General features: G+C 41.2%; 1 protein-coding gene across 3 annotated transcripts in view; it reads right to left on the bottom strand.

The window, feature by feature from the left end:
- KLF12 (Kruppel like factor 12) overlaps positions 1-26,717 on the bottom strand; it is a 422,424-nt gene that overhangs the window by 47,209 nt on the left and 348,498 nt on the right. For all 3 annotated transcript variants that reach the window (XM_032864255.1, XM_032864256.1, XM_032864254.1), the window contains one exon: positions 12,720-12,782. In XM_032864255.1, coding sequence (XP_032720146.1) covers positions 12,720-12,782 — 63 coding nt within the window. The remainder of the gene's footprint in view (positions 1-12,719; positions 12,783-26,717) is intronic.

Genomic DNA, 26,717 nt, shown 5'->3' with positions numbered 1-26,717 from the left:
AAAAATTTTTAACTTCAGATTTTCTTCACCTCAAAAACTCTGCTGTCCCTCATCATCAAATACAGACACACACACAGACCCCTCAGGAAATAGCATTCCTATGCCAGTGGTGCCCACATCTGTACCTACAGACTTGCCTTCTTCTTCAAGATCTTGGCAACAAAAAGCTCAGACAAACACTGGGTGTCATCTCTGATTTTCTCTTTCCCTCGTTTCCTTCTGTAAGCAATAAGCTGTTGACACCGCCTTCAAAACATAACCTAACTTGATCTCTCTCTCTCCCCAATGATACCACTCCAAACCACCATCATTTCTCCTCAACCACTCACTGCCCCAGCTTCCTTTCCTCATCCCCCTGCTTCTACTCTTGGAATTCTTTCTCCACAGAGCAGCCAGAGTGGGTCTTGAAAATAGGGATCTGATCATTTCGTTCTCCTCCCATGGCTCTCAGTGCCCCCCAGACTGACTGGAGATTGTGTGCTTCTGACCTGGCCAAGCTCTCTGAGCTTATCTTGTTAGACCCACCCCTCACTCACTTTTTTATGTTCCTCGAAGGTTCCAAATTCGATCTCATCCCAGGGCCTTTGTTTCTAGCACCTGGAATAATTTCCCCCAGATCCTCATGCAGCTGGCTCTTTCTCACCCAGCTCCCAGCTTCCGTGTCACCTCCTCTTAAAGACTTCTTTCTGACCAAGCCCTTGAATGGCATTCCAGTCATCTCCACGCATATCCCTGTTGCATTTTCAGCAGTGTCCTCGTCACTACCAGACACCTGCTGGTTGTCCGTCTCCCTCTACTACATGCTAAGCTCCAGGAAGGCAGAGGCCCTGCCTTGTCTTTTCAAATACAACATCCCCAGAGTGGAGGCAAGTGGCCAGGTCATTATGGCTGCCGTAATTTTATGGAAGGAAGGAACAAACAAATGAATGAAAATATTCTGGCAAAATGACGCTACTGAATTAAAAAAAATAATAATTTCTGGCAATTTCAGAAATGTCCAGGTATGTAAAAGTGATACGGAAAGTAAATACTTAAATTGCAGCTTAAAAGTGAATACAGGCTAAGAGAAAGGCAAAGACAGCAAGGCCCATCAGGGAGCTAAGCAGGGAACAGACTCCGCTAACGTGTGCTAAGGCGGCAAGAGGATTTAAAATAAACAGGGAACATGCTGATTGCTATCCTCATTTTCTAAAAGGTATTGCCAATATGTTCGGGTATTTTCTGGAAGCCCTTTTCCCCCTGAACACCATCATCACAATCATCAACCACATTCAATCAAGTTTCCCATTCAGGAGAAGAGAGAGGAGCAGACATGGAAATTCACACACATATTCTCTTCCTATTTTCGCACCTTCTGGGGTCAGGTTCTGTGTTTCTTCAGTACTGCAGGAGGCATTCTTTTACACAGCTGACGCTGTGCATAGTGCCCCCTGGGCTTGTGCACTAGGGGGTCCTGAAAAGAGGGAATCGCAAGCCCAGTGTGGCAGCACATTCCGGCTATCTAGGCTTCTTTTGGAGGGAAGCTTTTCTATTAAACATGTCCTCACAGCATAATTTTTTTAAATGTCAGGGCTAGGTACAGTCAGTTCCTAAGAACCAAAATGAAAACGAGCCAAACTGCCTATTACTGAGACTGGTGCCGTGCTGGATTAGGTTTTAGCTTGACTTAGAGAGTCTCTGGCTCCCCTCTTCTGGATGATGTCCCCAAAACTTTCTGCTCTCATCTCAAAGGTTCCTCTCCTCACAGACAGGAGAGCCTCAGCCACAGGATTCAGTGAGAAGGTAGCCGTCCAGGAGCTCCTGGTGTAACACTGGAGATAGTGTGGATTATGGGGGAAACACATTCTCTGTTAGGCTGGGTAATAATGACTCCTTCAAATAACTGAGATTGTATTGTATAGGAGGAAGATTTCTGATGACCTCACGTAAGATTTTATGACGGAAAACAAGGTTATCGTCTGCTGAAGTAGAAAAACCTACTAGGGTCAGCAATACTTCATAAGAAACGTTGGCGCTCTACCAAGAGGGAAGGGGACAGAAGAGTCTAGTCCCACTGGGAGGTAGAGACTGAACCAACTGGCGGCATTTCGGTTTTATACTATTACATTAATACCTACTCTCCAGATCCTCTCCCAGTATTCAGTGGTCTCAGAATTTACCAACTTCTACCTCTAGGTGGCAGCAATCTCCTTCTGTTCTCAACAGGGTCGCCTTTGGCCTTTGTTTCCTGCTTCCAAACTCTTAATTCCACACTTCCTTCGCTTTCCCAAATAAATACTTCACAGCCCGTAAACTTTGGGGAAGATTACTGTAAGCTACTTTCACTGTAAGAAATCAGTCCGTTCTTGCAGCTAAGCTACAGGGTTCTTCAAAGAGTACAAAATAATTCAGGTCTCAAGTGAAAAATAATAAAAAGCTATTTTCTTTCACCATACCTATCAACAGCAAACTCTAAGGAAAGCCATGTTTTTTCTTTAGAGTCTTCCAAGGAAAAAAGGCCAAGAACAGAGGAATGAGAAAATTGATGGAATTGGAGATATTTCAATTTTACAATAACGTTAATTTAATTTCATGGGTGATTTTAAATCACTGTTTTTCAAAAGGATGTAATTTGACATGTCCCTTTACGAAGGTAGTCCAAACATACTGCAGGATGAGGAGAAAAGATTTAATGACCATACAAAACCGGTGACATACAGAGAGCTACCCTTCTGTTTATTTGGCCTTCACAGAAACTGGAGTAAACTGGTTCCATCTATATCCTACAAAGCTATGACTTCCGCTGAGGTGTAACGTGTGTGCTTTCGGGAGCACATATTTACCTCACATACTGAACCACAGGCCTACCCACGGATACTCACCTGTTCCAGGTTCTAAATTGTTAGGTTAAGAAGGACTCAAGAGAGCTGAAGTCAACTATAGATTCATCTGAAGCTATAACAAATGCTGGGTGTGTCAGAGAACCAACCATTAGTAAAGATTCCTTTTATGAAAAGCTGAGATGTGATTGTGGGCTAATATCTAGAGCTTAGGAAACACTTTCATTCAAGGTGATACTAAGAAGAGTACTGTCTCTTGCACTCTTCCCAAGATCTAATTTGAATAGTTTGGGTCAGACACCATTTATTCATTCATTTAATAGAAATACTGAAGTACGAGAAGCATACAGACTAATTTAGTGTAAGTGACAAATTTATACCAGAACCCAAGCTTGTTGACTCAAGTTTTTGTTGTTTCATAGGAGGTTCCTCTGCTCTATTTTATGTATCTTATCACAATAACTATGTGTGTTTGGTTTTAAAGGCTGCGTCTTTAAGTATGTAATTCAAAGTAGGGTTTCTGATTGCTTCTTGGCCTTTTGGCTAAGATCAAGTGCAAAGTAGGATTTCTGAGGAAATGGATGTTTTGTTTCCCTTAAAAGTTTTAAGGGAAAATGGAGATTATTTTGTTTTGTTTTAGAGATTTTATTTTTTTAAAGGGAGAGATAGAATGAGTGCGCACGTGAGTGTGCACAAGTTGGGGGGAGGGGCAGCGGAAGAAGCAGACGCCCCACTGAGCATGGAGCTCCATGTGGAACTTGTTCCCCGGCCTCTGGGATCATGATCTGACCCAAAGGCAGACGCTTGACTGACTGAGCCACCCAGGCGTCCTGGAGTCTATTTTGACTAAACATTGTTCTTATGATTTGGCCACTCAGTAATCGCAAAGAAGACCTGAGACAAGCCACTTATTTTAGTGACTAATTGCAGATTATCTTTATCCAAACTATAAGAAAAGGTAGGTTCCAAGTAATGACATTAAAATTCATGAACTACCTTTTCATGGCAGTTCAGAATCATAGGCTGACTCTGTGCTGCTAGTTTATGAAGCATAGTCTCCCCGTGATTGTGGAGGACCAGCCCCGCCTTCTCCTTTGGGAAACCCTCATTACATGTGGTCTTAATGGGATTGTAGACCAAGGCACCTTCCTCCCTCATGGACTGGGCACCTGGGCCAAGCTGGGTCCCATCAGACGCTGCCTCACTCTATTATGGTTTTGAGGAGGTGACGCCAAGGAGCTAGAGCTTAGTCACTGGAGGCTTATCCAATCCCGCTCCAGGACCCTGGGTGCTGTCCTGCTTCCCACACTTCCTGAGGCCCAGCTCCACTGTTTTCCCTTTGACTTCATAACCCACCTCCTGTCCTTTTCTACAAATGTATCTTTAGCTCAAGCTGGCCAGACTCAGTCACTTTCCATTACTTCTGACAAAGAAACTTGCCTGATAAAGGAGACTAAACTGAGTGAAAATTCAAACAGAGGCAATGGCTACAAGTAGAAAGTAGAGAGTGGGTTTCAGCAGGGTCTGCAGCCCTCCAGGTACTTACTACTTTTTTTTTTTTTTTTAAGATATTCCTTCCTTCCTTCCTTCCTTCCTTCCTCCCCTTCCTCCCTCGCTTCTTTTATTAAGAGCGCATGAGTTGGGGGTGGGTTGGAGAGGGAGAGAATCCCAAGCAGACTCCCTACTGAGCATGGAGGCCGTTGGTGGGGCTCGATCTCTTGACCCTGAGATTGTGACCTGGGCTGAAATCAAGAGGTGCTGAAATCAAGACTCCCACACTTAATGGACTGAGCCACCCAGGAACCACCCCAACCCCTCCCCAACGACTTCTTAACAATAGGCTTCATGGAGTACATGTGACTCAAACCAGTATGCTATTGGTAGACATTAGTTTTTGGATAAAGATATCACATACTATCTTATTGCCCTTTTAAAACTGATTAGAAGAAATATATTAATTATGAGGATACTGAGCCTACCTTAGGTAACCTAGTGCTGTACTAAGAAACATAATAAATAGCTAATTTTAAGGAAATTACTAGGAAATGTTATGAAAATCTAGTGGTCAGCTGAGAAAAATCATAGGAAGGTGAGAATATATTGAAACTGCCAGTTCACTGTCCACATACAGAGAAGTCTCCATGACTAGAAAGATGACATTGCAAATATGACTGATAAATGAAAATGAAGATAGTACTGACACATCCAGCATTCTCAAAGGGAAGTCCCCTTAAGATTTATTATCCTGAGCAATATTCCCAACTTATTCAAGAATACATTACGATCTTTGATTGGGTCCCCATATTAGTCATTACATCTTTCAAATATGTATTTAGAAGACAACCATGATTAGCCAATTTTTCATTCCAAATATATTCACTGAAAAGTACTATGAAAGACTAAAAGGGAATGTGGCTTTTCTGGATGGCTTGTACTGGTACTTTCAGAGACACATATTTTTTTCATACAAGGAAACAGTTTTATTTGTGTTATTCATTAATGACTTCTACATACCCTTGTTCTTCACGTGTCCTTACAACACAATTACTTTCAAGTTCTACATCTGAACAGGTTTAACTGGGAGGGGAACGTGATAGAGTAACGTACACTGCACAATTTAAACCTCTATAAAAAGCTATGGTTTAAGTAGCTTCCCCCAAAAGAACTCATGATTCCAGACTGTGTAATTTTAAATATTCGTAACCAACCTAAAAAAAGTAACAATTACGTGAAAAATGTTATAAAGCCCCGGATTACAAACAACTCCTTTTTTTATTTCTCTTTTGCTTACTTTGGATTTAGTTTGCTCTTCTTTTTCTGGTTTCCTAACATGGAACCTTATTGAGTTCCTAACATGGATTACTTACTGGAGATCTTTTTTATTTTCTAATAAATATATTTGATACTATAAGTCTCCTTCTAAGCACTTCTCTTGATGCATTTCACAAGTTTTGTTAAGTTGTGTTCACATTGTCATTGATGTAATATTTCCGAATTTCTCTTCAACTTTCTTCTGTGACCCCGTGTGCTATCTACAAGTGTGTTGTTCAGTCTCCATGAATTTTTTGATTTTCCAAAGAAGTCCTTTTGAATACTAAACTAGTATTTCTCAGTCATGCTAAAATTAGTTAATAAGGGGTGCCTGGCTGGCTCAGTTGGTAGAGCATGTGACTCATGATCTTGGAGTTGTGAGTTCAAGTCCCACACTAGGGGGTAGAGATTACTTAAATTAAAAAAAAAATCTTTAAAAAATTAAAAATAAAATGAGTTAATAAAACAGAGATGTTTTATTACATAATAGCGGTATACCTCACTACAGTGGGGGCAAGATCCTAGGAACCAACAAAGAGTAGAGGACACACCCTGTTTGTTCTTCTCTAGGGTTTTCAGAAAGACAGGAAAGTGCTTCTGTGTCACATGTTGGTAAAAATAAAACACTCTTGGGTGCCTGGGTGGCTCAGAGGGTTAAGCCTCTGCCTTCGGCTCAAGTCGTGGTCCCAGAGTCCTGGGATCAGTCCCCACATTGGGCTCTCTGCTCAGCGGGGAATCTGCTTCTCCTTCTCTCTCCGCCTGCTGCTCTGCCTACTTGTGCTCTCTCTCTGTCAAATAAATAAAATATTTAGAAAAAAAACAAAAACACAAAACACTCTTCGACTTTTAATAGAAAAATGTCTCCTAAGTGGTGACCTTTATGGCTCAGCATGATTTATAGACCTAATTTTTCTACAATTAAGGAAACAATTGCAGAAAATAACTTTCTTTAATGCCGCCCCCCCAAATCATCTCTATTGTGACAGAAGCAATACTAGAGACAAAAATCAGCTGATACTGACAGGAATGTGAAACACTTTCATCATGAGGTTTCTTGCTGTTATTCTGGGTAATGGAGAATTCAGAAAAATGAGACCAAAGGTCTTTAATAAGGTCAATGGGAAAGATGGTATACAAGTTTCAAGTGCATATAATTGTCACCAAGCTATGAGGAGGTGGTGGAAGTAATTAAAGAATTTCATAGCTGAAACTGGATTATAACATACCAAAAGATGTGAATTTGGAGGGAATTAAAATGTAGCAACACCCTAGAGGCACTTCTTTTCATTGTAATTCAGTATGAATACAGAGAACTTGCAAACTGGTTCACGATTACATGAACTACGGCCCATTTTCTGAATCTGTTCTCACATACTGGAGAGAGCGTGCCACCAAACAAAATCTAAAGGCACCTGTGGTTACTTATTTGCCAACAAGTATGGATTAAAAAAAACTTACAAGGTCAGGCAGGCCCTTCTGGGAACTAAAATTTACACATATTAATGTCCATACATATTATCGTAATTTTTGCCCTGTAAGTCAAGCAGCAAAGCAGTGGAATGCTCTGGTAATTAAAATAATATAATCAATATTATCTATAAATAATGAGCATGCAAGTTTCCCTAAGATGCTGAGGAAGCTCTCTGGGAAGGAGTAACTGCCACATGGCGGAGTTGGCCGCAATGTCTTCCGTTGGGCCTCTCCTCTGTCTCCCTTCGCTCCCGGAGTCATACCAATGTCATGGGAATTTCCCAGACAGAAGCCTTCTGCTTAACTGGTAATGAATTAAGTGCCTTCCTCACTTAATCACTCGCATTTCTCTTGCTCCACCCATTGGTGGCACCGGCTGCCCACAGAAAGACCCCGGGACAGGACTATAGAGCCCCGGGTTTATGCCCACGTCTGCCATTGTCACCGTGCTGTCTTTGGGCCTCCAATTCCACATGTGGAAAGTGAGACGCTGAACTAAACCTGATGATGCTTACATTTCCTTCAGCTCTGAAATGGATTCCTACATTTGGAAATACTCTGTCCCTCCCTGAAGGACCAGTTCTGCCTCGGCTTTCGGAGAGGTTTCGGATACCGACAACTTCGGTGCTTTCCTCTCTTAAGGCAAAAGTTTTAAACAAGAAGTGTTCTTATTTTTATGACAAAGATATAGTTATACCCTAAGAAAGATTCTGTGAAAATCACAGCTAACGCTGGCAACCGTATGCATTTAAATATCTGTGTTCACCGTAGCACTCTATAGCCGACAATAAAACATCACAGTGCAAGAAGGTTCCTCCTGCTTGCCACAAAAATTCATGACACAGAACTTTGTCATGTCCAAATGCGAAATGTGATTCACATTCGGAATGTGTCATAATTTGCACAGTCACACTATTAAAACTGGAGCTTCCTGATGTATACAGCTACATAACATCTCGGGCATGTTGATAAGAAATAAACCGTAACTGAGACGGCTGGCGGCAGCATCCAACTGGTTGGGACAAATTACATCTAACTGACTGCTGATGATTCCTGTTAATAATACTGTATTTTCTATGTCATTATATAAATAGCCCATAAAATCTCTATTACATCATGTCCACTACCACTCTTACGTAAGAGCCCTAGATGGATGTCTGGGGCTTAGCATAACCACCATGAGGACGATCACTCAAAAACGATAGCTACCCTCTAAATCTTCGGGAATGGAGCAGGGGAGGGGGTGAAGCGAAGAGGAGAGAAGAAAGGGTGAAAAGTTAAAAATGAGCATATACTGAGGTGTAGGTCTTCGGAATACTCTCACTGATCCTGGAAATTTCTGGCGCCTGAAATCGACTTGAGTTCAGAGATATTTCCCACCTACGCATACACACTAAACACAGGTTCCAGATCTCTACTGCATGTTTTGGGCATAAAACAACCAAAAGATGACAATGGAAACAGCCGTTCTCTGTGGGATTGATTATCGGAATATAACAGCTTCACACACAAAGATCTGTGAAGAACAAAAGTCGATTTGCACATTCAATTCTAATAAAACTTGCCCCATTTCCCCTTAATGAAGCAACCCTCCCCCCCACCGGCATTATTACATGCAAGAAAGAATGGTAAATGCCATACAAAAGCTTTTGATAGTTATCAGGATAAAGGAAGGTATGATTACCTCTGCTTAGGGTCAGTGGTAAAGGGGAAGAGACAGATGTGCCCATGAAAGAGAGGATGGAATTCACATGCCGAGCCTCTAAGGCTTCATCAATCCTCAAATCGACAAATATTTCTCTAGTGGGGTGGCAGGAGGGGAGAGCCATTCTGAGGGACAGAGTTTATGTCCGGTTGGATTGCTACCTTTGATTAACTGAATATTAAATGAGTTGTACAATGATCTCGTGTTCTTTACTGGGGGGCTAACGTATCCACCATGAAGTTCGTTTTTTTTTGTTTTTTTGTTTTTAAAAAAAAGGTGGAGATCACAAGTAGGCAGAGAAGCAGGCAGAGGGTGGGGGGAAGCAGGCTCCCTGCTAAGCAGAGAGCCTGATGCGGGGCTTGATCCCAGGACCCTGGAATCATGACCTGAGCCGAAGGCAGAGACTTTAACCCACTGAGCCACCCAGGCGCCCCAACACCATGAAGTTCTTATTGACATTCTTTAACCCCTGGAAGTCAGCAGAGAGTTATAGCAAACCTGCCTCGATCCGAACGTCTGTCCCTCACATCCTGGCGCTTTCATCTCATCCCTGGATAGGGATATTTGTTACCAAATTTTCTTTCCATTCAAGCAGCTGTGTTTGCCTTGAACAGACATTCTTCTCTACACGTCACTTCAGTTCCAGAGGGAAGAAATGCTGCCACAGGAAGGAGGCCAGTGGATGTGCCTCCCATATTAACATCATGCAGAGGAAAACACTACTTAAAATTTTAAACCACCTTTACTCAATAATAAACACTGGTTTCATAGATCAACCACGGACACTGACATTTACAACCTACCAATTGTCCTGCGTTTCCTATGCATAACTTATAAGTTCAAAGCTTTTCATGTTTTAGTGAAGCTTAATTGCTCTTGTGATGAATGGTATTTTTTAACTGATTGGAGCATTTGCTAACCCAACTTTACAAAATCACCCAGCATCACACACAGACTGTGTCTGCAGATCTAACTCAAGCCAGAGCCACGCCGGTGTTGAATTTACCTTATAATTCTATAAATTATCCCAAACTTCTCTTTGGGGAAGATCAACAGTCACTTCCCCTTTATCTCTATTGCTAGCACGAGTATTTAAAATTTCCGAATTTCCAGAGCCAATCTTTCACAAAGAAATAGCAAGTGTTTATCACTTAACTGGATGTAGATGCTGGGTGAGTCACTGGCTTCCTCCTAGCCAGCTGATTTCTTTCCATGTACCAGCCTCATAGCATTTACTTAAAGAAAATTAGAGATGGTACATAGAATAGGAATCTTAACTAATTCATGACCAAATAAAGCACATGTTTTAAATCCATGTATGTTCCTACTAGACTTAATTTAGAAATGTTGCCGGTCCTTGTATATGAATTTCAATAGATAATGGAAACAGTAACTCAATGCTCTGCTTTTCCTACTAATTCTGGGTCTTTGCTCAGAAACCTTCTCTGGGACAGATTTTCTTAAAGTTCTTTTCCTTTATACTTGTTCTCTTTCGCACTATCCACTCTCAAACTGGTCTAAAATAAAATTGGTAACATTTCCCTCTAATATAAGTATACCTTCTTAGTGCCTTACCCACATTTTATTACATATTATATGTTGTTTATATGATATGATACTGTGTGTTACATATGCGTACATGGTATCTGTCTCTCTCTCTCTCTCACACATGCACACCCCTCCCTCACCTACAAGAGAGTGAGCCCCTTGAGGGCAGAAACCATGTTTTAATTTATCTTTCTAATCTAGTGCTTTTCACAGTGCCAGAGATTGTAAATAAATGTTGCTGAATAAATAAAAGTTGAACTTTCTCAAGACTAGTAGTAAAAATCCTTTTTGTTTTTCATGGATACTTCTTTGGAGATAAAAATGGTTTAAACTTACTAACCAAATAACGTGCTATGAATTACGTAGGAACAAGCTACCATTACTCCAATACTTCAGGAAGGAAGAGTGAAGGAAAAGATATTTCTTATTTATTCAGGGTTCCACACTGGCCACTGAGAAGTCGGTTGTTAGAAGGTGGATATGCTAACTGGCAATGTTGTACTCTGTTCATTAGCTGACGTCGCTCACTTGAGCATCTCATATTCTCTGTATGTTCTAAAGTTTCTTCGGTACAGTATGCCTTGTACTGAGAAAGAATATCAATCGGTGCAGTCAAGAAAGGAGTTGCTTCTCCCTTTCCTTTTGTGTGATGGACGTCAGCATTATTCTCTTAGCTTTTCAGGTGTGACAAGGGACAATATGTTTTAGTGACTGTGAGAAACCATGAAGGATGCCACTGCTTTTAGACAGTGTAGGAGCAAATGGCTATATTCTCTGTGCTCCATTTCCCCCTCTGTGAAAAAGGAAAGCATAATATTTAACAACATCACCAAGCTATTGTGAGGGTTAATTAGATTTAATGGGGGAAGGGAGGTGAGCTGATTACACACTATTCAAATTCAAAGAGTCATTATTTTGTGTCTAAAAATAATCCTGATTTAGGAATAAAATTAATTTGGAAGCTCAATCTTTGGTAATCATCTTCCCACACTTAGAAAAAGCCATAGTTTTTAATCAAAAACCCATTCTAAGCACAATCCAATGAAGTACAAATGGAGATCTGTGAATTTCCATTCACTTTCCAAGTAATGCAGTGCACGGTTCACGTTTTTCTTTTCCTTTTCTTCCTTTTTGAAGATATGTGTGGAAGGGTTAGTTTTTTGGCATGGAATAATATAAACAAATACGGTACGTTAATTTTTTTGTTTGCTTCACATGAACATTTGTGAAACAGTTCAAACTACTTCTTCAAAGAATGAGTAGTCGATGTTTTTGTGACTGTAATAATTTTTCAGGTCATTTCTGGTAAGTTCCATTTATTTACTTATTTATTTTCAAGAACTAGTCAGTCAAGTATCTTTGACCTATGTCCTAATCCCTGGACCTCATGAATGTTACCTTCCATGGCAAAGTGGATTTTGCAGATATGATTAAGGATCTTGAGATAGGAAGATCATTTCAGGCTAACTAATGGTGGGCCTGAGATGGGATCCCAAGTGTCTTGGTAAAAGGAAGGCAGAAAGAGATCTGACTACAAAGGAAGGAGACAATGTGGTGATATCAGAAGCAGAGGGAGATAGGCATGTGATGTGGGGCCATAAGCCAAGGACTGAGAACGGCCCCTGTAAGACAGAAAATGCCAGGAATGGATTCTCCCCTAGAACCTTCAAAAGGAATCAACCCAGCCGACACCTTGATTAAGCCCCAATAAGACACCTTATTGGTGTCTTAATTCTGACCTCCAAAACTTTAAGAGAATAAATGTGTGTTGTTTTAAGCTAAAAGAAAAAAGAAAAAAAGAGAGAAAGAAGAAAGGAAAACAAAAGGTCTTCATATGCACTAACTTAAGAAAGAAAGAAAACAGAGAGAGACAGAGAAAGAGATAAAGAAAGAAGGAAAATTCCTAGATATTTGCGGCTAAGATGAGAAAAAAATCATCTAAATAATAATCATCAAAATTTATAATAGATCAATTTACTACAAAAATCTTTACAAGAAATGGAAGTTGACATCTGAGAAAAATTTCTGTTGTTGCCTAAATCTCACTAAGAACTTATAAAAGCTTCAAAAAAAAAAAAAGAAAAAGAAACATTCTTTAAAAATAATATAACAGTGGATAATCCTGGAAAATATGTCATATCTGTTAGGGGAAAAATGTTGCCTTAGTTTTTGGTGAGTAAAGGTCCGAGAAGGAACTTTATTGCTTCCATTTAGAACCTTCCAAAGGAAAGGGAGACTATGTAATTTGGTTAGTTGAAGTGTACTCTCTACAGAGAAGCAGAAATAATTCTCTCTTGTTTTAACATTACCCAATTAAAATTTCCCGTAAGACTTACAAATTTTTATAACTTAGACGGTATACTCACCAAGCAAACTTCTGATTATTCATTCGATTTCCCCGGACCCTTGATACTGGGGACGGATGTACCCTATAAGTAGATGAGAATAACCCAGTCATTAAATAAAGCACATTCCCAATTACAAATGAACAAATTAAAAAAAAAAAGAAAAAAAAAGACCTTGTTTGTAAACGATCTCTTGTAGGTATGCTTAATATAGAAAGCCCCAGAACTTAATCACCTCTTAGTAAATGAACACAGTTAAACTCCTATGCATGCAAACCTGCAGTCTTTCTCCTTTTGTACCACATTTATTATTTATTTCTTTATTTATTTAAAGATTTTATTTATTTGACAGAGAGAGACAGAGAGAGTAAGAGAACACAAACAAGGGGAGTGGGAGAGGGAGAAGCAGGTTTCCCAAGGAGCAGGGAGCCTGATGCGGGGCTCTGTCCCAAGACCCTGGGACCATAACATGAGCAGAAGGCAGAGGCTTAAGGACCAAGCCACCCAGGCATCCTCCTTTTGTACCACTTTTAACGTAACAATGGCTTGTCATAATGTTCACTGTGAAGAGCCCGAAGAGCCCCACCCCCAGTTTTAATCAAATGACAGATTCATTCAGTCCAACACAAAGTTCCTGCCTAGCTAATCCTCGCAAGGTGCAGAAGTGGGTAAAAATCATGTAAGGTGTGGTGTTTGCCTAGGATGAGGGTGAGCCCCTTCTGCGGCCTCTTCCCACCAGGGATATGAAGAGACAGCAAGCAAACCCTCCCTGAGTCAACAGCTGGATTACAAACCCTAAAAAAGTGAGCTAATGAAAAGAGCTCAGGATACGCTACCCCAGAATATGATACTTTGGCCTCAGGATTATTTTGAGTTGCAAACAAGTAAGAAACAGCAGGCAAAGGAGGAGCTCTCTACTTTCCCGTTATTGGCCAGAAAACCAGGACGTGAACTTCCCTTTTGTAAAGCAAATTTTCCTTTGTAAAGGTGTCCCCCTCCCTCCACTTCCAAAACCAGGAAGAAGAGCACAACATACAACTCTTCACTCAGACATGGTAGTGAGATGAGTCTACATAAATAACACTTATCTATCATTAGATTCCCCTGTTTCCTGGTCACTTCCTACAATTCACCCCCTCTAGAAGCTCAAACCCCCCTTTTGACTATTCACTTTTCCATAATTTACCCCCTTTGTTAAAATGGTATCTAAGACCACACTTTAACCACCCCTTTGAGTTACTCATCACTGAGCATGCCTGCAAGTCTGCATATTGCATGTGTAATAAATGGGTTTTTCTTCCCCCTCTTGCTAATCTTTTGTCTGTTTGTTTGTTTATTTACTTAGTCTTTTGTCAGTTTAATTTGCAGGCCCCCAGTCACAGAACCTGAGAAGATAAAAGAAAAGGGCTTTTTTTTGGGGGGGGGGGGTTTGTTTGGTTTTTCTTCTGCTGCAGGAACTTCATCCAAATGTCCAGAAACAGAATCGGAGACTGGGGGAGGAAGGAAGGTGAACAGTTATTTCTAGCAGAAAAGCTTTCTAGATGTGATGCTCTCCCGCTGGGGCTTTGAGGAAGGCAGTCAATTCAAGAGGTTAGCTAAATAGCGGAGAAGTAAAAATTACATTGTCTTACAAGTTTCCGGGGTTAGACTCATCCATCAGAATAGTTTATATTTCCAAGCACTGCTGGTATCTTCCAATCAGGAGCTAGCTGCTGAACCTCCACCCCTTTGTGGGTCACTAACTGGCAAGACAATATGTCCTACTTCCTGCTTCCTTGTGGCCAACTTCCTGCTTTGTTCTATCTTTACCGTAATTTGTGAGATCTGGGCAGTCTTTAGGCTTGCGGTATCGTTATGTCCCAAACACTTCTCTCATGTACAGGAAAGAAAACAGTCTTTGAGCCTTGTCAGAACCAAGAGCTCCAACATTCACTAGAACCCAGTCTTCCATAGTTGTTGAGCAAGTGAAAATCATTTCAAAAACAGATAATACCGTTCCAGCTCTGCAGAAGGGCTAAATGCAAACTTTCTGTAAATCCAGAGCCAGACTGCACTTTGCACTGGGAAGGCTTATTTCTTCCAACATCCCTTATTAACATTCTTTTCCTCACAGCGCTTCTCAATGGCTGCTGCAGCTGAGCCGCTCGGCACAGATTTTCTGCTCCGCATGGGGGAGGGGATGTTAATTATGCAGAAAGATGGAGAGAGGCCAGACAGCCCCTCTGGTGAACTGTCTCATTCAAGCACGGCTCACTTCCTGCTGTTTTGCAGCTACAAGGATCACCTGTTGGTCTTGGCATCTGGCCAAACTGGGGCCTAGCGGAAATGACAGACTCAGCTAGAAATGAAAGCCAGCTCATATTCTGGCACCCTAAACTGGGGAGAGAGGAAAAAAAAAACATGCAATAGAAATGCAGAAGAATTATACAAAAGGTAGCAAGGCTCATTTTTTCTTCTCTTTCCTTATTTCTTTCAGTCTGTCTGCTTGAAATACAATCATCAAAATGGAATTATGAGCCAAAAAACATCTCCCCACTTAAATCTCCCTGACCCAAGGGACAATACAGGAAGTCCTCTTAACTTCCCTACAGTCTCACTCGGGTATCAGAGTCCTACCACCTAAATAAAGTTCTAAAGAGTATTAGCCTGAACACTTACAATTCTTTAATTCACTCCATATCCTTTCAATGTTTGGGTCCTGTATTCCTTCCTCCTTAACCTTCGTATTTCCATTCATCGTAATTCCACCAGGTGATGCTTGATAATGGAGGTATTTTCTTACTGATGCTTCTCATTCCATACATCAGTGGAGAAAAATGGGGCTGTTTAACTTATAATTACAATATCCTCTAGGTATTTATATCTTGTAACACAATTTCATTGATCCATTGATCAAATACTGTAAGTAGGCAATTCCTATAATGGTTTAACAGTCTACAAAGAATTCCACGACTGCGTGGATACGAACAAATAATTACAAGGTTTCCTAAATTAAAAGGGTAAAACAAGAAAGCTTTTTTTTTCCCCTTCTGAAAGGGGGTAAATTGGATAACCCGGAGCATACTTCATTCGATAAAGTAGACCATAAAGGTTTGCATTTCAGCTCCTCCCCCAATTTTATTTCTTCAAAAAGATATGCGGTGTTTTTGTGAGCTCGGGCTACGCTGGGGCACTTCTGGCCATTGCCTCCCTTCCTTCCACATATAGCAGCAGCCAGGCAGGTAGCAAAGTCAAAACCCCAGTAGGAGAAACCACCGCCTAATCTGCATGTCATGCATTATTCATGACCTCCTGATTCCTGCACCTGCATCTGGGCAGGAAGCTTACAGGGAGTGTTCATTATGCTTCTCTTAGCCTCACACAGGCTCGATTACTGCTAAGCCACTTTGTTCTGTAACTAAGGGTCTCAGGCCTTAGTACTAACCGCTGGATATGGAAAGAAAAAAAAAAAATCACCGCCCTAAAGAAAAGAGCAATTTGGGTTGTTGTGCAACATGCACTGAATCCTACAATGTGCTCTTCTGAGACTGACAGTGAGTGTCCGATGGAAATGCTCACATTGGGTGACTTAACGTTACATGGAATAAAGGGAAGCTGTACCAGTAAGGCCACGTATACCAACTGTTCTGTTGACACGCGTTTCCTCATCTGAAGCACGCAGCATGTTTATAATTGTGCCCAGCACAGGGCTTAATTTAGCTTCCTTGCTAAGCATGTGAGACTTTTTAAATATCTTAATACAAAAATGGTTCTTCCTTCTTTGGATATAAGTCCAAAGAAACTGACTCTCAAATCTTGTAATTTAACGACTGACATTTGTAGTCTATCAAGAGGATACAATCGCCCAGTTCTTCCCAATGGTTTTATGAACCTTCCTGAATAGCTGGTGGCTAGAGGCAGGAGACAAAAGCCAATACTCACCACAAATTACTCATGACTAATGAACTACTGGGGGAAGATGTCATCTACTTTTTTAGTATCCCCACCACAGAAAAGCTAGGCCAACTTAAATCCAATCTTCTAGCCCCAAATGAAAATAGAATGATGTGGTTAAGAGTACAGACTGTGGAACCAGCCTGCCTGGGACTGAATCTGAGCTCCACTGTTTTCCAAGAGGGTCATGTCATCTTAGGGTGAGAGCCACCTAACCTCTCTGGGCTTCAGTTTTCTCATCTGTATAAATGGAGGCAGTAATGGCGGCCATCTCCAAGGGCTGTGAGATTTAAATGACTTAACAGTTGTCAAGTGTTTAGAACAGTGCTTGGGACCCAAGAAGCAGTCAATACACGTTTGCTATTATCCCTAGCAGTGTTGATTGGATTGGAAAGGAGGGGAAGATGAACCTGGAATATATGGCTAATTCCAGGGTATTGAGACGACAAATGTGCTTTACAGACCTGCAATCTTAACTACCATGTTTATATGACTTCACTAAAGGCAAAGAAGTAACAAAGAGAAATGAACACATATAGAGTAATAAGAACCGACTACTGTGATTTCTATGATATGGCTTATTCTCTGACATGGAATTTTTCTGTTCTTTATTAGAAAATCTATCTTCTGTTTACTAAATTACATGATATTTCAGTTACATCCCGTTCGAGAACAAGTCAGTAATCACACCAATACAAAATCACTGCTTTAATGCTGTGTGCCACACACCATACTAAGCACATCAGACACATTATCTTATTTTATCCTCATACCCTTATTGTTCATATTTCTTCAGAAAATAGGCTTACAAGAGTTAAGTAACTCACCAGAGTGACACAGCTAGTGAACAGCAAAATTGGAACTTGAACACAGTTATGTCTGACTTGTCCTACTCCACATTATCATCCAATCCTATGAACTCATACATATTCTCCCCACACAACCCTAAAGGATGCAATAAAGTGAATTAGCACCAGGGGCTTCAATGAGAGATTTTACATGTATTTAAGACCAATTGCATATCTTATAATTAAATAAATGCAAAGTGAATGTACTAGTTTTTGACCTAAAATCGGCCCTGGATGAAACATGAAGCATCTGGGTACTCAAAAGAAAGTCATAGTAACTACTGATCTCTTTTTAACTGCTTATTAAATTTCTTATTAGTGTTGGTATTTAAATATATCATGTACAACACATGTAAGGTTAGATGGTATAATTAATTCTAGCTACATCTACTTCTTTGTTTCCCTTTTTTTTACAAGAACCATGTTCAATCTAACTTCAAAGATGAAACCATCTTTGTCATGGTCATCAATGGCCTCCACGTTTTCAAATCTAACGGTTAATTCTCAGTCCTCATCTTCTCAAACTCTCAGTAGCAACTGCCTTAACTGATCACCCTACTCATATCTTTAATTTAAACATTTATTGTGTACCTACTATTTATGCATTAATTCAAATATTAATTGGACATCTATGGTGTCAGGCACCATTCTAGTTTCTTCAGTACTGTGAACCGTGTTGGATGAGGGAATATTACCTCTATACAAACATGATTCAACTTCAGGGAGCCTACAGCACAACCATGAGTTTGGACAATAAATGGTCATCATGGGTAACGTGATAAATGGCCATGGGAGCAGATAAAAGGGGCGTCTGAATTATTAAAGCTTTGGAGTAGACCCGGAAGTTTCCCTAGGACAACAGAGAGAGGCGCTGAAGGGTGGAAACGGCCAACAGCAAAACTACAGATTGTTTTGGGTGACTGTAGTAAGGGATTTGGCAGGTCTGGAGCGTTAGAAGATTAGGTACTAACAGGGCCTTGATCAGGGTAGATCTCGTGTATTGTGCGAAGCAGTTAACTCAAAGAATTAAAGGACACTGTCCAAAGGCTTTTAAAGTTAAAACTGACACCATCAGATTTGTGTACTAGAAAAGCCGTGTTGGTGGCAGGGTAGAAAATGGCTGAAGAGAATATCATTATACTGGAAGAACCACTGGAGGCCTATAGTAAAAATGCTGTGAAAGCAGGAGCCAAGATGGCAGCAGTGGGCATAGTGGAGTGGGAATGGAGAAGGAGCAAGGGGAAGACAGATACATAATAAATTAGGTATTATCCCCGGGATTTGATGTAAATACGTGCAAGATGTGGGGAGGCAAGGTAGAATAAGGAAGCAAGTTTTAGCTAACGCCTAGACCTGTGAATTGGATGATCAGAGGAGCCAATATAAGGAATAAAGATTATGTATGTGGATTAAAAAAATACAGTAAGTTTCTGTCCATTGCTTATACAGGTCTGGGGTTCAGCAGAAAATTTTAAGAAGAGAGCTGGAGATGCGAGCATCCTTACCAGAAAAATGGTTAATGAGCCGTGAGTTTCATGGAGGCACAATGTAAGTGAGAAAAGCAGCAGATTTAGGCCTGGACACCATGCATGACTTCTTGCATGACTTTTTTTTTTACTATTTTTTAAAAAAATATTTATTTGTGAGACAGAGACAACAAGCATGGGAAGGGGCAGAGGGAGAGCGAAAGGGAGAAGGAGAGAAGCAGTGTCTGCTAAGCACAGAGCCTGATGCAGGGCTCTATCTCACAACCCTGAGATCACAACCTGAGCCAAAATCAGGAGTTGGACGCTTAATGGACTAAGCCACCCAGGCGCCCCTTTCTTGCATGACTTTAAACCTCTTCCTACTCATTCAGGGGACGCCAGAGATCTCCACTTACTGCCTGGAAGTTGGGAGTTTCGTGACTCAATTTAGGTTTGTAAGATCTTATAACCATTATTAAGAGAGGTAAGACATGATCTGTTCTACCCTTCCCTTGATGTCAGAAAAGCCAAAAATAATTAGTTTTTCCTTCAGTTTTGCCTTGGACAGTAAGTGGCCCCAATATCAATTCCATCAAGCAACCCAGAAAACACAGTCATCCTCAACTGAACTTCTCTCCCCATATCCAGCCCAGTCTGTCCACTACACTGCCTCCATTCAATCCACTTTTCATTTCCACAGCCACTGACCTATTTTAACCCGTACCTGTCTCTTAGCAGCACCCCTCCCAAAATCTTCTCTCCCAATCCATTTTCTGCACTAGAGCCACAGTAGGCATATTTAAAAAGCAAATCTGTTCTCACTCCACTATCCCTTTAGTGGCTTCTCACTGCTCTTGATATAGACCTAAATCTCCACTGGGCCTACGTGCCAATGATCTGGACCCTGCTCACGCCTCTAGCTTCACTCTCCCACAATAACCCCTTTCCCACACCCTGCTGTGATCCAGTCACCCTGCCTCCTTTCAGCTTCTCTCTCTCAGCTCCGTGTCTCTGCATGTGTCGTTCCTTTTATTTGTTTATTTATTTTTTTATAGTTTTATGTACGTCATCTCTACACCCAATGTGGGGCTTGAACTCACAACCCCGAGATCAAGAGTGGCATGCTCTTCTGACTGAGCTGTCCAGGTGCCCCTATGTTGTTCCTTTTATACAGAACTTCCAACACTGCCCCTTCACCTCCAGAACCTTACTCATTCTCAGCTCTCAGCTCAAATACCACTTTGCTTTCCCTGACTGCCCACACTGGACCATGTGTCTGTGTTACGACTGCCATCATTCTTTCCATTAGTCCTTCACAGCTCATATCAGGCTTATATACACTTGTATATGTGAGTGATTATTTGATGGGGCACTTGGGTGGCACAGTCGGTTAAGCATCTGACTCTTGATTTCAGATCAGGTTGTGATCTCAGGATTGTGAGACTGAGCCGGGTGTCCGGGGGCTCCATGCTCAGTGGGGAGTCTGCTCAAGACTCTCTCTCCCTGGGCCACCTGGGGGGCTCAGGCTATTAAGCGTCTGCCTCCCGCCTTGGTCATGATCCCAGGGTTTGGGGATAGAGCCCCCTCTCCCACCCACCACTGCGTTCCTTCCTCAGTGGGGAGCCTGCTTCTCCCTCTCCTCCCTGCTCATGTTCTTTCTTGCTATCTCTGTCTCTCTCTCTTAAATAAATTAAGAAAAGAAAAACCTTAAAAAAAAAGAGTCCCTCTCCCTCTCCTTTGCTGCCCCCCTCCACACACACATGCATACTTTCTCGCTCTCAAAGAAATGAAATCTTAAAAAAAAAAAAGTGATTATGTGATGAAAAGCAGGAACTATTTCTCCTTAGCTCTCCATTATATGCCCAGTAACAGGTCCTACATCTGGTACAAAGGAGGCATATATTAAACATTGCTCTGTAAGTAAAAGGAGATAATAGGAACTCATAAGAGTAGCCTTCTCATTTTTCCTCAGATCTGTTGTTCCACTATCTGGAAAAATTAATAAGTAAATATATATAATAATTTAATATTTAATTTAATATTGATTATATATTTATTTCTAATATATATTACAGATAAAGTACAAAGTAGAAGGGACAGTGAGTGAAAAGTGCTGTGGCCTGGGTGTTGTCCAAAAGAAGCTTTGACCCTCCCAGGAGAAGGGTCCTTTAGATCTGCTCAGGCCTACGTCCAGCTGTGTGCACACAGGATCCATCTCAGGCCAGGAGGCCGAAGCAGACGCGTCCGTCACCTCCTCATCTCCGGGGAAGTTTGGGCAAGACTGGTGGACAGGGTGACGAGACTGCCAAGACTCACCCGAGGTATGTGGTTTAGTGTTGAATCAATGAGAATTTCTTGGTTTGCATAACGCTACTATGACTATGTAAGATCTCAACAATAGGGAAGCAAAGTAAAAGGTATCTGCGATCCCTCTATATTTTTGCAACTTTTAACTCCAAAAATCAGAGCAAAACATTTTAAAGCGCTCTTTCTTTGCTGGGAGAAGAATATAAGCGATACACATTGTCTAAAAACTACTTTTTCCTATTTTATTTAGTGATGTGTTTTCTCATTCTTTTCAACAGTTATTACTGATAACATTCATTCAAGGTGCACTGATAAACACAGTATATGTGTGTGCACACAGTCTCTCACACCTTTTTCTTTAAGCATACAAACTCATCAGTCAATTCTGCTACTTTGCCATCACAGTTTTTACATGCATTGGGTACAGAAATACTGACAGCAGAAATGTTGAAAAGCGGGAGAAAGAAAGGAGTAAAAGAAAAAAAGAAGAAGACACATTAGAAGTTTAATAGAAATAATACCGTGATGGGATTCGGGGGTCGGGGGAGGGACTTTAGATTAGGTCTAGAGAGCAACAACTTATATTGTGGAATTGACATTTATCCAAAGGACACAGATCCCCAATTCGTCCTTTAACCTGAGATACCCTGATAATTGCTTCAATTTTCCACTTCATTTTGCATGTGTGTAACTCTGATGTATTATTTTTCAGTGTTCAGTGTATGGTGCATTAAGATTCCTGTCTTTTAACATGTAAACTGAAATCCTTTGATTCTGTCCTTAGTATGGACTGAGCTGGAGGAATTTCATGGATTGAAAGGCATTCTGATTGGTAGTTATTCTATTAGTCACACTGGTAATGTCTTTTATTTAGTGTGCTCCGTCGAGAAAGAATGGTAAGCAGCTGAAAAACCACTTCAAACGTTTTTACTGCCTCTGGCCGCATTAATTTTGAGATACCTCATTTAGGCTAAAAAAAGAGGCAAAGTTAAAGTATGTAATATGGGCTTTTTGTCACCCCAAATTGGATCTATTATAATTTAGCGCTCTCTCAAGAAGGTGTTATAGCTCAGTAGGCTGTACCATTTTTCCTTTGAGTAGGACAAAATTTTACATCATTTCCTCCACAAGCCTAATGACAATGGCATAAACCAGATTCTAAAGATGATAAGCCATCTCTAAGGAGAAAATGTAGCTTATAGTTCACTGACAGTAAAATATCACATGCTAGACAGATCCCAATCTGGTAATTATATGTAACCATTGTCTTTATTTTAAATGTGTTTAACCAAATGTGTGTACGTGTGTGTGTGTGTGTGTGTGTGTGTGTGTGTGTGTGAATCCTGATACGCTTTCCTTTAAGTGGACACCTAATAAATCAAAGGCAATGGTATCCAACAGACCGATTCGGTACAAATCACAGAGCAGTCTGATATGTAGATGGCTGTAGAGGAGGTCCTCTTACTGCCCAAACCGAGGGTCAAGAAGCTTGGACGGCTTGAAGGCAAAGAAGCCAGGAATTGACCTGCTAGCTCCTGCAGAGACACTGCATTTCAGAGTCTGGCAATTGAGGTCAAGAGCCGCCAAATACATCAATCAATACCCACAGGCCAACGTTGCCTGTGGAGACTGGCAAGGGGTAGGGGAAGTATCACACGTCAGCTCACCAACAGGCTCGGACAAACAGCAACGCACCCACCACATACGCACTTCCCAAATGCACCAGGCCCTCTACAATTATCAACATCACTTCCCCCAGTTAGTTAAAATTTGCCACTCCCTCCTCAGCCCCAGGGTCAACCCCCAGTATCCTCCTTCTTCTGCTTCCCGTAGTACTGGCCCAAGAGGCTACAGGGTTTCTTCTGCAGAAACACGTACTGGCTATTATTTTACTAACAAAATGGGCAAATCAAGGCACACCCGGGTCACTTCCTTTGGTTATTTCTGAGTTTGATAGAGATCACAACATTATTCTTCTGGTTGTTTATGAAGCCCCCTACTATGATTGAAAAAAATGATAAAGAGGAGAGAAGTGATTAAAAAGTAGCATTGCAGTGCCTCGTTGGCGCAGTAGGTAGCGCGTCAGTCTCATAAAAGTTAGCATTGCTCTGTTCACAGCTTCTGCTACCCAATTCAGATAAGAGCCACATAATCTAAGGTGTGGCTTCTTAACTTTAAACAAAGACTGGAGTCCAGCCAAATGAGTATCTAATAGCATGGGAAAGGTTAAATAATAACAATATATGGTTAAGAAAAAAGCACCAGTTCTCCAAATGGAGGACTTACTGCAAGACAGGGGATAACAAAATAATGCAAACACTACTTCCAGAGAGCACAGGAGAGAAAAATCACTCCAAGCTAATGCTATGGGATTTGGGCCAGGTCTCACAGGACACAGTTCCGAGCTGGTGTGGAGAAGCAGCAGGTGTGCAGGGGAGGAAACCAGGATGAGCAAACAGGAAGGGGCAGGGAAGACGAGTAGAGCGTGAAACCATTGCAGCTGGAAGGAGGAGTTCATGCAAAGGGTGCAGCCCAGAGGGTGGGATGTCTGAGGGCCAGTGATAGATGTTTTGGGATTTCCGGCTCTAGAAAGTGCAAAGCTGCTGGGAGATGTCATTTCAGAGGAGTAATGTTGTTGCACGAGAATGCATCTGCGAGCGGCGTGCCCATGACCGAAAGTGAGGAAGACTAATGTCACGATAATCTTGGGGATGGGGCCATGGTTCACTTATAAGGGGACAAAAGTCGAAGCCAGAGAGGTCTTGAGGGAAGGGAAGGGAACGGAGTGCACAGAAGAGACTGTTCACTGGCAAGACCTAGCGACACCAGAAAGAGGAAGGTGAAGCAAATACTAACACTCTGAGAGGCTCCAAGAACGGAGGGAAATGTGGGTTTAATTTTAGGCAGCTGCAGATGAATGACTGCAATTCAGGAGGGCAGATGTCGGGACTGGATCTGATTATCATAAACACGGCAGCGAACGCGGCTGAGGGTGTCTAAAAAGAAGGCTCCACGGGCAGAGGAGCAGAGGGGCAGAGCAGGGGGCCAGAGGCAAAGAAACAATCAAGGCAACCGAGGAAAACCAGGAGGAAAAAGACCCAGTCCCTGTCGGATTTGGCAAAAGGAACGAGAGAACGGAGGAGAGATCACTACAGTGGGCCAATTAGGCACCATGGCGAGGATGGATTTTTGGGAAAGCTACAAAAGCGATGGGCGCCAGGCTCTACATGGTTAATGCCTGAGATTGAGGATAAAGGAGAGAATGCTGGGAAACCTCTGTTTGAGCTTTTCCATGAAAAACAGAAAGAGCTGGAATAACCAGGTGGGACAAAATAGTAACTTGATTGTTCTTTTTTTTTTCCGTAAGAAAATGGAAATCATTCTGTATGTTAGGCGCAGGGTACAACTGAAAAGAAGAGACTGAAATGACTGAGGAGGAAAAAACTGAGGGACAAGTCCTAGAGGAGGTTCCCCGACACTCAGCACCCACACGCGTGCAAATACTGGCTTCAGAGTGAGAGCGAACTGTGAATTCTGTGCTGGGCAAAGAGTTTTACTAGACGGTCTCACTTATCCACACAACAGCCTAGGGGGAGGGTGGGATCACTCCCATCCTGTAACTGAGAAACGCAAGCTCAGAGAGGTTATTCTATCCAGCCCAAGGTCACACAGCAGAGTTGAAAATCAAGCCCAGGCCTAACAGACTCCCACATCACGTTCTTACACAATATTCTGCTCTGTTTGTTTCATGACCAAGGAAGTAGCTCCATTTTTAAAAAATGTTAAGTATAGATTAGATGGAATATATAACAAAATTTAGTTAGAGTTTCATGTTCACCCAATGATGTTTAGAACTGAGAATTATGTTTGTAAGTAGTCTGAGCTCTCTAAATGCATCTATATTGTATATCTGCAAATATATATAATTTTATATATATACAATTATATATAAATATATGTATGTATACATATACATATATATATTTGGTCTTTGCCTGAGGTTCCAGACACAGAGCTCCTAAAACCCTTGCAATTTCCCAGGCGATCACAGTAGCTTTTATTACAAGCCCCTTTAACTACACGTGAGTTTATGCTAATGGGGTGACTTATGGTGGGGTCTCCAGATAGCTTCAGCATGAGGCTGGTCACCAGAGGGACCAAGCATGTGATCAGAAGGTTAGAACTTTCAACCTTCCCCTGTGCAGGGTAGAGGGGCTGGATACTGAGTTCAGTCACCAATGGCCAGTGATTTCATCAGTCACACCTATGCAATGAAACGCCCATAAAAACTCCTGAATGGCAGGATTTAGAGAGCTACCTCATTGGTGAACCCCCCAGATATGCTGAAGGATGGTGCCCTGGGACGGGGCATGGAAGCACCACATGTCCCGGTCTTGTCCTATATGTCTCTGTCATTTGGTTGTCCCTGAGTTGTATCCTTCATAATAAACTGGTAATAGTAAGTAGCACTTTCTTAAATTCTGTGAGGAATTCCAGCAAAATACTGAACTTAAGAGGGGGTCCTGGGAACCTCAAACTTGTAGCTGGCCAGTGTTCAAGGATTGAGTCCCTGAGCTGATGGGACTAACTCAGGATACTTAGCATCAGACTGAACTGAGGGGCTAGACACCCTTGACACCAGGGGATTGGAGAATTGGTTGTTGTTTGAAAAACAACCACACAATATATTATCCAAACAATTTTATAATGGGCTTTTCATACTCACATTTCCCATGTGTGCTGGCCAAATATGAGAATAATGCATATAACACCACTGTCAACAAGTAAGATTAAGATTTTTGAAGTCTGTAAATTAAACTGTCTTTTAAAAATTCCCTCCAATTTTTGCTGAGACTATTTTCCCTCAATCATCATCATTAGAAAATGTAGAAGGATGAATGACCATAAAATAGAATTAACCCATATTTAATCTACCAACCTGATACTCTCTTTTAAATAATCAAGAGAAACTGAATTTACAAGATCTGATTAGAGCACTTTGTTTAAATTTCTAGTCCCAGATTAAATACAGATGTTATACAAAATAGGCTAGGTCTGGAAATTGCCCACAAATACATCCTTATTATTGAGCATTCTTTTTGCTTAAAAAAAAAAAAAAAAAAAAAAAAGGAAGAGTTTTCCCAGAGTCCCTGAGATACATGCAGAAAATAAGAAGAATTAACGCAGAACAGAAAAGTCACATGCTTGTACTAAACAACAACACACATAGTACAGCCCTAAAAACTGCACATGACCAAACAGGAAAGCAGAAATATCATGACCAAAAAAAAATATATAATAATAAAAATAAAAATAAATTAAAATAGAATTCTTAAAGAATTCTATTTCTTTAAGAAAGAAAGCATTATGATTCCAATACTTGAAAAATAAGAATTAATTGAAATGATTTCTTAGTTTCCATTGTTTTGCAAGTCCAGTGCTAGGCATAAGTAAGGTAAAAATGC

The sequence above is a fragment of the Lontra canadensis genome, unplaced genomic scaffold (genome assembly GCF_010015895.1).
Source record: "Lontra canadensis isolate GAN:19392208 unplaced genomic scaffold, GSC_riverotter_1.0 scaffold26, whole genome shotgun sequence".
Classification (NCBI taxonomy): domain Eukaryota; kingdom Metazoa; phylum Chordata; class Mammalia; order Carnivora; family Mustelidae; genus Lontra; species Lontra canadensis.
This window is presented reverse-complemented; position numbering and strand designations above follow the sequence as displayed.